The sequence below is a fragment of the Triticum urartu genome, chromosome 3A (assembly GCF_056163025.1).
Source record: "Triticum urartu cultivar PI428250 chromosome 3A, HENAU_Tu73, whole genome shotgun sequence".
NCBI classification, from domain to species: Eukaryota; Viridiplantae; Streptophyta; class Magnoliopsida; order Poales; family Poaceae; genus Triticum; species Triticum urartu.
The window spans coordinates 63,834,696-63,848,482 of NC_141875.1; the positions used below are offsets into that span (position 1 = coordinate 63,834,696).

The window sequence follows — 13,787 nt, forward strand, 5'->3', positions numbered from 1 at the left end:
TAATCCCTCGGAACAAGACTTCGATTGTTCGAGTTTGATTTGTTATTTATGACTTTGATGTTCAAACTAGAGTAGCAAGAGAGGAGGCCGAGCATTCAGTAGCTTCACATTCACCTCTATTTCTTTTGTATAAAATGAATCGACAGTATATTAGCATTCCCCTAAACCATGGCTAGATTCGGTCCTTTATAAACAGCAAATGTGTCTAGTGCAAAACATCTGACCTAGTTAGAATCCCCCACTAATTAAGATGCAGCGGAAAACTAGGAATCGAACTGGATAAAATTACCGAATGGGGAGGGAGAGTAGACTGATCTTGCTGCTCACTGGCTCACCGCGCGTAGAGCCGGCGTCGCCCTGATGCGGAGCGCGGCCGCGACGAGGCGTCGAGGCCTCTGGCCATCTGACGGGCTGGAGAACGCACGCCCGCCGCCCCCCGCGCCCGAACGCATCTGCCCCGGCCCCAGCCAGACCCCGTTCCCCAACGCAAGTCCGCGCGAGAGTCGAGACGAGAAGAACAGAGTTTTTTTTCCTAGATGGAGCAGAACAGAGCTGGTCACTGCTGGCTGCCTAGCTGATGAAATTCTATACGGCACCTATACCGAGGCGCCCCAGTTTTTTTTCGTATTTTTTTCTGTTTGTGGTTTCAAAAATATGAATTTATAAGAAAGATGTTCATGAACGTAGTAAATGTCCCGAATTCTGAAACAAAATCACGAATTAAACAATGTTCGCATATTTAGAAAAAAATACGAATCCAAACATTGTTTTCGAAAAAAAATCACGATTCAAAAAATGCACAGGATTCCAAAAAATGTTCATGGTTTCAAAAAATAATCTTGAATTTCGAAAATATTAGTGAGCTTAAAAAATGATCACAAGTTTTTTTTAAAATGATAACAAATTTCAAAAAATTGTTCTCGACTTCAAAAAAATGTTTACGAATTCAAAAAAAATATTATGGACTAAAATTATATCCGTGAATTAGAAAGACATTTGCGAATTAAAAAAAACTGTGACTTAAAAATGTTCACATACATAGAAAAATATGTAGGTGGATCCAAAAGTCATTCATGAATTGCAAAAAATTATTCATGAATTCAAAAAATATTTGCAGATTCATAAAAATATTCACAAATTTAAAAATAATCTTACCAAAATTATTAAAAAAAATAAAAGGATAAAGAAAGAAAATAAGAAAAAAGACAAAAGACAAAAATAGAAAAAAGAAAATAAAAACAGGACGAAAAACCAAAAGAACAAGAAAAACCCGCTGGGAGAAACCAGTATAGGCCGGTCCGTACAGAGGACGTGGCGCATGGGGAGGTATGCGTTGGGTTGCTATCCAGTGACACATACCATATAGGAATCACCCCTATAGCGCCGGTTGCAAACCACTAGTGGTTGCGGCCTGCCAACGCGGGCTGCTTAAGAGGAAGCTGAGTGCTTATTTCACCGGACTTGTAAAGCATAAATCTATTTCGGTTTATTTCATGAAATTGAAATATTTGATATTTAAAGTTTAGCATGCTTCATAATTACACTTTAATGTCATTTTTTTCCAGAAAGGAGGATAACTCCCGGCCTCTGCATCAGGACAATGCATATAACTATATATTATTAAGAATACAAAATCCAGCAACCGAACAACATTGAACCGGAAATAAAGCGAAAAGAAAACCCGAGGTCGCATGCCTCCCGACAGTGACTGCTCTAAATAACCACTAATCCTATGTTACAAGACGAGAGCAAAAAGAAAAATGCACAACTCGTAGGCTACACTTTCAAGAAAGAATCGTCACGCGTGCACCGATGATGACGAGTCCAACACAAGGTTGAACTTCGGATTCTCATCTCCAAACCAAACTTCAATCCATCACGTTCAGCAAGGACACGACACAAACACGTCGACATAGTGATGGGAGGCGGCCGACTGATGACTAGTAAGACTTGTCGAAGATGGAAACAAAGGAATGTCCCAATCTTCCATCGTATCAACTATCAAGTACTAGTACAAGAGAATGTGAAAAGGAGGACTAAAATGCATCAGATATTTCTTGGAGAACCACGCAGATAAGGATCCCCAGAACACACGGCCGTTAAGCGGCCACAAGCACCGGTAACTACCACAACTCCAGGTTAACATACACGAGCTCCTCTGCAAGGCGCGTGGGATCGGCAGAGTAGCAGCCTGTCGCTCTGCTTCACACCATGGCGTCTGCAGGCGACGTGTTCGACCATGGACGCCATGGCACCAGCCTTACCAAGGTCGCGCAGGCCACGAGGTGCTGTCCGACCAGTCCCGTCGACGCGCAGTCTCCTCCGAAGCCGCTGCTGGTGGCCGCCCCGTGCGACGCAGGGGAGTACCCGGTGCTGCTCTTCCTGCACGGCTACCTCTGCAACAACTACTTCTACTCCCAGCTGCTCCAGCATGTCGCCTCCCATGGCTTCATCGTCGTCGGTCCTCAGGTATCTTATATCAACAAGGTCGTCAAGCTAATGTCGGCGCGGCAATGAATTTCTGCTCCAGAGATGAACACTGAACTCGAGTACAATTGTAGCTGTACACGGTATCCGGGCCCGACACCACCGGCGAGATAAACTCGGCGGCCGCCGTCATCGACTGGCTCGCCGTCGGCCTTTCTTCCAAGCTCCCACCCGGTGTTCGACCGAACCTAACTGCGGTCAGTTTACCATCGATTGCTCTCTAATTTAACCGAACAATTATTCATCAAGATACTAACAATTGCATCATCATTCATCAGGTGTCCATCTCCGGCCACAGCCGGGGCGGCAAGGTGGCCTTCGCGCTCGCGCTGGGCCACGCCAAGACCACCCTGCCTCTCGCGGCCCTCATCGCCGTCGACCCCGTGGACGGCACCGGCATGGGCGACCAGACGCCCCCGCCGATCCTGGTCTACAAGCCGAACGCGCTGCGCGTCCCGGCGCCGGTCATGGTCATCGGCACGGGCCTCGGCGAGCTGCCCCGCAACGCCCTGTTCCCGCCGTGCGCGCCTCTGGGCGTGAGCCACGCGGAGTTCTACGACGAGTGCTCGGCGCCGGCGTGCCACCTGGTGGCGAGGGACTACGGGCACACCGACATGATGGACGACGTGACGACGGGCGCCAAGGGGCTGGCCACGCGCGCCCTGTGCAAGAGCGGCGGGGCCAGGGCGCCCATGAGGCGGTTCGTCGCCGGCGGCATGGTGGCGTTCCTCAACAAGTGGGTGGAGGGGAAGCCCGAGTGGTTGGATGCCATGAGGGAGCGAACGGATGTCACGCCTGTGGTGCTGTCCGTGGTGGAGTTCCGTGATGAGTAGCCAGGATACTGATGCCCTGTCAGTCCTCATTAGAGTTTCAATCGATAGCGGTTACTCATAGCTCCTGCGCGACACATTTGAGATGAATTAGCAAGGGTGCGAGGTTGTTCGAGCGAATGGCTGTGGTGCGATAATTTTGACCAGGTAAATAGCCCACGCACGACATGGCTGTTAAACTCAAATGATGCCCTCGTTAGCTGTTGGGGGCTGGACCCACCACTTATCCACGTAAGCGCGGGACCCACCACTTGTCTACTCGTGGGACCCACCTCCTTGCAGCTAGAAGAGACGAGCGCCCATGCCCGTCCGCCCGCTGCCACCCATTCATCCCCTTTCCCCAATCTTTCTCTTCTCCGGCGACCTAGCGCAAATGTCTACCTCCTCCGCCACACATTTAGAATGATGTCAGTATGGACCAGTGCTGCTCACAAGGTGCCCTGACTGCCCACGCCCAGACCCTCTTAAACGGCTGGTCACTAAGAGGGATGACAATGGCAATCTTGGGCGGGAATTTGTGAAATGCTTGAGCAAACCAATGGCAGGAAGGGATGGCAAGGTTAGATCTCAGTTCTAAGCCCGTTCTTTCGCTGTCTTTTGCTCTGATTTCTCCATATTTTGTTTTTCTCCTCGATTGGGATTTAGGGTTCATGTTGTTGTTTTCAGATCCTGAAGAAATGTTACCATTTCGAGTAGATTGATGAATATGTTGATAGGATTCAGTTTGAGGGCTACGTTGATCCGAGCGTGGCCGCAACCTGGGAGCTCAATTTGGGCGGGGTGCCGCCGATTGCTGTGGAGAATATGGGGAGCTCGGGCGGAGGGGCGGGCAGAGTCGTGCCGATGGCGATGTATGTGCGCAATGCTGAACTGCATGCGGAGTTCGAATTGACCGAGGAACTGAAGAAGATCAAGAAACATCTAATGCAGATGATCGATTTGCAGAAACAAGCAAATATCATGGCAGGGAGGTTCTATTGTTGTATCATTGCTCTGTTTTTGTTTTATTTCTTGTTCATCCGTCATTAGAAATGGGCATTTAGGCCTGTCAGGGTAGAGGATGTGATTTGTGCGCCATGCCAAGTTATGTATCTGAATTGAAGCAACAATTTGGAACACAAATTATTCAGTGTTCTTGCTGTGTTTCCTCTGTTTTTGTTCTTCAGTTAACAGAGTACACACCCAAATTCAGTTTCTAGTAAAAAACAAAACTGGGCTGTCGAATAGATGTTGGGCCGTAAGAAAATAACCATGCCCAAATAGAGACCAGCCCACCCGCGTAGGGGCACGAGCTCACTCGCGTAGGGACACCAACCCACCTCTAACTTCGGCAAATAAAATGTTACTTGTTTTTACTTTGACCTTTTTCTTGCACTAAATTTTGTGATGGACATTTTTTGATGCACTAAAACTAAATGTTACTTGTTTTTATGCATGTCTACGGTTCCATGAACTAAAAGAGTTGCATACTTGCATGAAGTAAATTAGTTTGCATTTCCTAGTTGCAGGTCGATAGTGGGTTTGCATGGGGCTCCTAGTTGCATGTCTATGGTTTGGGTCATGACCCATTATTTGGCCAATATTTTGAAGATGGTGTGTGTGGTGATTGGGGTGTAGCAACCCGGGCCCGTAGCAACCCATAGCAATACACAAATAATAGCAAGAACAACCCATAGCAATCTACAAATAATAGCACGAAACACACAATATATATAGTAGCATAACGATTATATAGAAGCATAATGATTGCAACCCATACTTCCACGGTAGCCTTACAACTCCACGATATCCTTACAACTTAAAATACTAATACAACTTAATAATAGTAGCATAACGATTACAACTTAAAATACTAATATGATAGATATATAGCAAGCTAGATAGATCGGGAGGACCAAACGCGGGTTCTTCGGGTTCTTCTCCTCCTCCTCCTCCGGGTGAACACCACCTCGCTCCTCCGGGCGCCCTTCACGCCTCCCCGTTGTTGATGGGGTACGGGAGCGTGTGCATAACATCATTGTTGGGGAAGATGCTGTTGAAGTCGGTGAAGATGTTATGGGTGGTGAAAGCTATGAACTCACAACCAACCCAATACACTCGCCCGAGGAGGTGGAAAGCATCGAAGGGGTTAGTGAACGTAGCGAGGAGCCCAACCACAACGCCATTGTGGTTGACCTCCTCAAGATGGTACATCCTCGGAGAGCCGCGGGGGAGGTGGCGGAAGCCGGTCGCAAGGAAGAACTCCGTTAACTCCCTTGCGCCCCTCCACCTTGAGATCGCCCACACCCTAAGGGTTCTCTCTACGTACACTCCAGCAGGGTAGAGTGGGGGAGTCCTGGATTAGGGGGTGTTCGGGTAGCCGGACTATACCTTCAGCCGGACTCCTGGACTATGAAGATGCAAGATTGAAGACTTCGTCCCGTGTCCGGATGGGACTTTCCTTGGCGTGGAAGGCAAGCTTGGCGATGCGGATATTCAAGATCTCCTACCCTTGTAACCGACTCTGTGTAACCCTAACCCTATCCGGTGTCTATATAATCCGGAGGGTTGTAGTCCGTAGGCAATCAACTCCATACACAACAATCATACCATAGGCTAGCTTCTAGGGTTTAGCCTCCTTGATCTCGTGGTAGATCTACTCTTGTATTACCCATATCATCAATATTAATCAAGCAGGAGTAGGGTATTACCTCCATCGAGAGGGCCCGAACCTGGGTAAAAAACATCGTGTACCTTGTCTCCTGTTACCATCCGGCCTTGACGCACAGTTCGGGACCCCCTACACGATATCCGCCGGTTTTGACACCGACATTGGTGCTTTCATTGAGAGTTCCTCTGTGTCGTCGCCTTTAGGCCCGATGGCTCCTTTGATCATCAACAACGATACGGTCTAGAGTGAGACTTTTCTCCCCGGACAGATCTTCGTCTTCGGCGGCTTCGCTCTGCGGGCCAATTCGCTCGGCCACCTTGAGCAGATCAAAAGCTACGCCCCTGGCCATCAGGTCAGGTTTGGAAGCCTAAACTACACGGCTGACATCCACGGGGACTTGATCTTCGACGGATTCGAGCCACAGCCAAGCGCGCCGCACTGTCTCGATGGGCATGATGTAGCTCTGCCGCCGAACAGCGCCTTGGAGGCCGCACACGCATCGGTTCCGACCATTGATTCGGAGCCTACTGCGCCGATCGAGGATCAGTGGTTGGACGCTGCCTCAGGGGCTGCGATCTCAGAGGCGATCGAGCCGAACTCCAGCCCCGCACTCCGCATGGCCCATGACTCCGAGAAACCGGATTCCTCTCCGAACTCCGAGCCCCCCGCGCCCCTGCCGATCGAATCCGATTGGGCGCCGATAATGGAGTTCACCGCCGCGGACATCTTTTAGCATTCGCCTCTTGGCGATATCCTGAATTCTCTTAAGTCTCTCTCTTTATCAGGAGAGCCCTGGCCGGACTACGGTCAGCGAGGGTGGGATACGGACGATGAGGAAATTCAAAGCCCACCCACCACCCACTTTGTAGTCACTGTCGACGATCTAACCGACATGCTTGACTTTAGCTCCGAAGACATCGACGGCATGGACGACGATGTAGGAGACGAACAGGAACCAGCACCTGTAGGGCGCTGGAAGGCCACCTCGTCATATGACATAGATATGGTGGATACTCCAAAAGATGGAGATGGCGATGGAACAGTGGGGGATGACGCCCCCAAGAAACAGCCAAAGCATCGGCGTCAGCGGCGCCGCTCTAAATCCCGCCAAAGCAAAAACGGTGATTCCGGCACGGGAGATAATACTACCCCGGATAGCGCCGAAGAACACCCACCTCAGCAAGATTCGGCATAGGAAGATGGAGAAGCCAGCCCTCATGAGAGAGCGGCAGACCGAGAGGTCGAGGATGATAACTATACGCCTCCCTCCGAAGACGAGGCAAGCCTCGATGACGACGAATTCGTCATACCATCAGACCCCGCCGAACAAGAGCGTTTTAAACGCAGGCTTTTAGCCACGGCAAGCAGCCTCAAGAAAAAGCAGCAATAGCTTAGAGCTGCCCAAGATTTGCTAGCTGACAGATGGACTGAAGTCCTTGCGGCCGAAGAGTATGAACTCGAACGCCCCTCCAAGAGTTACCCGAAGCGCAGGCCGCTACCCCGATCAGAGGAGGAAGCACCTACATCACCAGCGCATGACATGGCAGACCGGCCACCTCGCGGCCGTGACAGAGAGGCCTCTCGGCCCTCCACCCAAGCCATGCCCCGACGCCGCTCAACTAAGGCACGGGAAAATGCGCCCGACCTGCGAGACATACTGGAGGATAAGGCAAGACAAACAAGATCAATCTATGGATCGCACAGGCGCCCTACAGCACATGACAATGATCTTCACTCCGGATACAACAAATCCGGCCGGGCCGAACACAACAGACATAGCTCTTCCGAGCTGCGTCGTGATATAGCCCAGTACAGAGGCGCCGCACACCCGCTATGCTTCATGAATGAAGTAATGGATCATAAAATCCCAGAGGGTTTCAAACCCGTAAACATCGGATCATACGATGGCACAACAGATCCGACGGTATGGATCGAGGATTATCTCCTTCACATCCACATGGCACGCGGCGATGATCTACACGCCATCAAATACCTCCCGCTCAAACTTAAAGGACCGTCCCGGCATTGGCTCAACAGCTTGCCAGCAGACTCAATCGGTTCTTGGGAGGACCTGGAAGCCACATTCCTCGACAAGTTCCAGGGCACTTACGTGCGACCGCTGGATGCCGACAACTTAAGCCACATAATTCAGCAGCCAGAGGAATCGGCCAGACAATTCTGGACACAGTTCCTAACAAAGAAAAACCAGATAGTCGACTGTCCGGACGCAGAGGCCCTAGCAGCCTTCAAGCATAACATCCGCGACGAGTGGCTTGCCCGGCACCTGGGACAGGAAAAGCCGAAATCCATGGCAGCCCTCACGACACTCATGACCCGCTTTTGCGCGGGAGAAGACAGCTGGCTAGCTCGCAGTAACAACTTATCAAAGAACCTTGGTAATTCGGATACCAAGGACAAAAGTGGCAGGACACGTCGGAATAAGCAAAAATGCCGCGTTAACAGCGACATCAATGAAGACACGGCAGTCAATGCCGGATTCAAAGGCTACAAATCCGGTCAGCGGAAAAAGCCATTCAAAAAGAATACTCAGGGTCCGTCCAGTTTGGACCGAATACTCGATCGCTTGTGCCAGATACATGGCACCCCCGAAAGGCCAGCCAATCACACTAACAGGGATTGTTGGGTGTTCAAGCAGGCAGGCAAGTTAAGGGCCGAAAATAGAGACAAGGGGCTGCACAACAACGACAAGGAGCCCAAGCCGCCAAACAACAATGGACAGAAGGGCTTTCCCCCACAAGTGCGGATGGTGAACATGATATACGCAACCCACATTCCCAAGCGGGAGCAGAAGCGTGCGCTACGGGACGTATACGCGATGGAGCCAGTCGCCCCAAAGTTCAACCCATGGTCCTCCTGCCCGATCACTTTTGATCGAAGGGGCCATCCCACTAGCATCCGTCATGGCGGCTTCGCCGCATTGGTTCTCGACCCAATCATCGACGGATTTCATCTCACAAGAGTCCTCATGGACGGCGGCAGTAGCCTGAACCTGCTTTATGAGGATACAGTGCGGAAAATGGGCATAGATCCCTCAAGGATTAAGCCCACAAGAACGACCTTTAAAGGCGTTATACCAGGTGTAGAAGCCAACTGTACAGGCTCAGTAACACTTGACGTGGTCTTCGGATCCCCGGACAATTCCCGAAGCGAAGAGTTCATCTTCGATATAGTCCCGTTTCGCAGTGGCTATCACGCCCTGCTCAGACGAACCGCATTCACAAAGTTCAATGCGGTGCCGCACTACGCATATCTCAAGCTCAAGATGCCAGGCCCTCGAGGAGTAATTACGGTCAACAGAAACACCGAACGCTCCCTCCGTACGGAGGAGCATACGACGACTCTCGCAGCGGCGGTACAAAGTAGCCTTCTCAGGCAATTCTCCAGTCCGGCCATTAAAAAGTCAGACATTGCCAAGCGCGCCCGGAGTAACCCACAGCAGGACCACCTGGCACACTCTGAGCAAGCGTAGCAATGCGGCCCCAACCCCAGCTTTCGCGACATAGCGAAACCAGTACCTCGCGTACATAACTACGCCCTTGAAATACCATGGGCACAGGGGAAGGGGCACAATAACGGCATGCCCAAAATACGGCTTAAAACGTACTAGGGGCTGCCTGATTCTTTTTTTAATTTTTTTTCTTACTTTCAGGACTCCATACTTTGGACGACCTATTCGGCAATTCGAATGCCGCACAAACGGTGCAAGATCCAGGGAGGCAGACAAGCCATGCCGCATTATGGAACCCCCAGGTGCTCTCTATCACGAGCAGTATACCTGTTTTGAATACAATTCCGCGGCCAGCCCCTGGCTAGGACATGTTAAATAGTCCAATATCTTTACCTTATAATACCACTTGTATCGTTCTGCTTTGACAGCAACCTTTATATAAACAATGCATAGCTTTTGTCTATTTTCTGCATTACTCTCTTTTATATATGTTCATTAATGACATGTTGCACCCGTACACTGTGGTACGGCAAGTACGCCAGGGGCTTCAGTACCCTTTAATATGGTGTGAGAAGTCCGTACACTTTCACAAGTGCGGCTCCCCGAACTTATAACACTATATGCATCGGCTCCGAATCATGATTTGGGTCAATAGTTGGGTTTGCCTGGCTCCTATGTTTTGGTGCCTTATGTTCCGCTATATCGGCTAAGGTAGTACTAAGAGAACCACTGCGATTGTGCCCCGGTTGAGCTGGGTTAAGCACCTCAGTGGAGAAAGCTAAAATTGACTGTCATGATGAGGCGAGAGACTGGTCGCTGTTCGAGAGGTTTTTCGAGTCCCTAAAGACTTATGCCGCTTCGAGCGAGGAGCCGGATTTGTCCGGCCAAGGCATGGATAGCGCCCCGAACTCGGTCTTCCGAACTAGGGGCTTCGCCGAAATTTAAAATTATAAAGTTCTATGGCTAAGTTAGAGTGTTCAAGCATTATAGTCCGATTGCCTGGTTCGTTGTGCTGAGCGCCTCCCTCGAAGGACCCAACTATGGGAAAAAGAGCGATCAGGTTTATCCCGAACACCCCAGCACTAGTGGCATGGGGGCAGAAGTCGACGACTGGCCATCTCTCAATTTTTTGATAAACGGCCGCACAGAAAATAATATTTTAAATTCAACAAGCATTGCTTAAGCGCCTATGAACAAGTTTTCAGCGCACAGGATAAAAACGAGCGAGTTTATTCAAAAATTACATCCTTGGTACATTCATCCGCCACAAGGCGGGCACCCGCAAGAACATCCTTGTAATAGTTCTCGGGCTTGCGATGCTCCTTCCCCGGCGGCGGCCCGTCCTTCACAAGCTTCTCACCGTCCAGCTTACCCCAGTGCACCTTTGCACGGGCAAGGGCCCGACGGGCACCTTCGATGCAGACGGAGCGCTTGATGACCTCGAGCCTTGGACAGGCCTCCACCAGCCGCCGCACCAGCCCGAAGTAGCTCCCAGGCAGGGCCTCTCCGGGCCACAGCCGAACTATGAAGCCCTTCATGGCCTGTTTGGCCGCCTTGTGGAGCTCGACCAGCTGTTTCAGCTGGTCGCTCAAGGGCACAGGGTGTCCGGCCTCAGCATACTGAGACCAGAACACCTTCTCCGTCGAGCTGCCCTCTTCAGCTCGGTAGAATGCGGCGGCGTCGGATACGCTGCGGGAAAGGTCTGCGAATGCCCCTGGAGAACTCCGGATTCGGGTAAGTAACAAGTAGTTTACTTTTATATTCCTGCTTTGCATAAAGAATGCCTTACCCGCTGCTATCTTCTTTATCTCCTCCAACTCTCGGAGGGCCTTTTGGGCTTCGGCCTTGGCAGACTTGGCAGTCTCAAGGGCCGCCGCGAGCTCGGACGCTTGGGTCTTTGATTCAAGCTCCAAACTCTCATGTTTTTTCATGAGAGCCTGAAGCTCTTGCTGCACCTCGCCGACCTGAGCCCCAAGTTTCTCTCGCTCGGTGCGCTCCGCGGCCGTTTTCTTTTCGTCCTCGGACAACGCCTGCTTGAGGGTCGCCACCTCAGTCGTGGCCCCTATAATAAGCAGTGCAATCCTGTTATTTTTTGCAATCACGCCTCTCTATAGGCGCTTTTTCTGTAAGGTATTTCTTACCTTCTTTCTCCTCGAGCCGCCGCTTGGCAAGGCCGAGCTCTTGCTCGGTCTGCTCGAGGTCCTGCTTTAGGACACCCACCTCCGCAGTCAGTGCGGCGGTGGATAGCAGCGAAGCCTGCATACGCATATTGACTCTTTTTGTTAGACTCCTGCGAAATTTACCAGATCCTCTATTCGGCTTTTCTTTCCGAACGCCAAACAGAGCATTAGAGGCTACTGTCTATGCGGGTATATTTTTACATATTTTTACTTACCTCGAAGCCTGTTAGGAGGTTAGCGCAAGCTTCACTCAGTCCGCTCTTGGCGGACTGAACCTTCTGGATCACCGTACTCATAATAGTACGGTGCTCCTCGTCGATGGAGGCGCCGTCAAGCACCTCGACCAGATTTTCCGGCACCTCCGGTTGGACGGAGGCCGCCGGCTCAGAAGGCTTGCTCCTCTTGGAAGGAGTTCGCCTACCGTGGTCCGAAACTGTTGAAGATTCCGGCGCGGTGTCCGGCACAAAGCCGGACTTGGAGCCCTGGGGGGGTCTTGTCCCCTTTACTCCTGGGGTCCGGGAGGTCGCCTTGCGGCTCCTCCAGGACCACCTCCTCCTGCCCCGGAGCTCGTTGTGACGCCACTTCGGCGTCGTCCGCAGTGCGGGGGGAGACAGCGGGCGGAACTGAGTTCACGTCCGATGAATCCAGGGAGCCGCTCGACGACTCGTTGAGTTCGGCCTGGGGCGGGCTGCATAATTATGTTCGACATTAGGGAAAGCTGTGTGACAAAGGAACATCATGAGTTATTCTGATATCCGAACTTACGATTTCGCCGGACGCTTGGCCCTGTTTGGCCACTCCTCTTTGCCCTCTTCGGCGTTGGGGGTGTAGTCCGGCGGAGGGGTCTTCCTTTTCCTAGACCCCTCGGCCTCCCCCGTTGGGGCGGCCTTCCTCTTCTCTCCTCCCTCCGCTGGGGGGGGGAGAGTTTTCTTCTTCCTCCTCCTTGTTTTCGCGGGAGGAGGGCGTCTCGGACTCGTCAGATGACGAGTCCGACACCACCACATTACGGGCACTCTTTCGAGTCCCCGTGGCCTTCTTCTTCTTGGCCTTCTTCTCCGGCACCACATAAGGCGCCGGAACCAGCAGCTTCACTAGGAGAGTAGGGGCTGGGTCTTCGGGCAAGGGAGCCGGACAGTTAATCGATCCGGACTTCGTCCGCCAAGCCTGTCAAAGGTAAGGGAGTTTAGATCCCGCATAGAGTCAAACTATGAAAAAACTTAACATCCTGTAAAAGGTGAAAATAGCTTACCTCGCTAGCGTGACGCTGCGAGTTGTATCCGCGGTCCTCGGAAGCGGATGTGGGAGCCTCGACGCCTTTGGTTAGCACCTTCCAGACGTCTCCATACGTCGTGTCGAAGAGCCTGTTAAGGGTTTGGTGCTACGCCGGGTCGAACTCCCACAGATTAAAGTCCCGTTGTTGACACGGGAGGATCCGGCGGACGAGCATAACCTGGACTACATTGACGAGCTTGATCGGCTTGCTCACCAGGTACTGGATGCATGTCTGCAGTCCGGTCACCTCTTTTTCGTCGCCCCACGACAAGCCCGTCTCTTTCCAGGACATAAGCCGCGTGGGGTGTCCGGATCGGAACTCGGGGGCTGCGATCCATTTTGGATCGCGCGGCTCGGTGATGTAAAACCACCACGATTGCCACCCCTTTAGGGTCTCCACGAAGGAGCCCTCGAGCCATAGGACGTTAGCCATCTTGCCCGCCATGGCGCCTCCGCACTCCGCCTATCTGCCGCGCACCACCTTGGGCTTGACGTTGAAGGTCTTGAGCCAGAGGCCGAAATGGGGGCGGATGCGGAGGAAAGCCTCGCACACGACGATAAACGCCGAGATGTTGAGGATGAAGTTCGGGGCCAGATCGTGGAAATCCAGGCCGTAGTAGAACATGAGCCCTCGGACAAATGGGTGGAGTGGAAAACCCAATCCGCGGAGGAAGTGGGGGAGAAATACTACCCTCTCATGGTGCCTTGGGGTGGGGAGAAGCCGCCCCTCCTCGGGAAGCCAGTGCGCGATGTCTTTGGACAAGTATCCGGCCTTCCTTAGCTTTTTGACATGGCCCTCTGTGACGGAGGAGACCATCCACTTGCCTCCCGCTCCGGACATTGCTGGAGAAGGTTGAGGTGGGAAGTGCGGGCTTGGGCGCTGGAGCTCGAGTGCGCAG

The 13,787-nt window shown here is 51.9% G+C and overlaps 1 protein-coding gene across 1 annotated transcript; it reads left to right on the plus strand.

Annotated features, from left to right (window-relative positions):
- Positions 1-2,067: 2,067 nt before the first annotated feature.
- On the plus strand, positions 2,068-3,481 carry LOC125542870 (chlorophyllase-2). The gene is made up of 3 exons (XM_048706093.2): positions 2,068-2,469; positions 2,562-2,684; positions 2,766-3,481. Exons 1-3 carry the CDS (start codon positions 2,212-2,214, stop codon positions 3,318-3,320), a joined length of 936 nt encoding a protein of 311 aa, XP_048562050.1. The 5' UTR covers positions 2,068-2,211; the 3' UTR covers positions 3,321-3,481.
- The last annotated feature ends 10,306 nt before the right edge of the window (positions 3,482-13,787 follow it).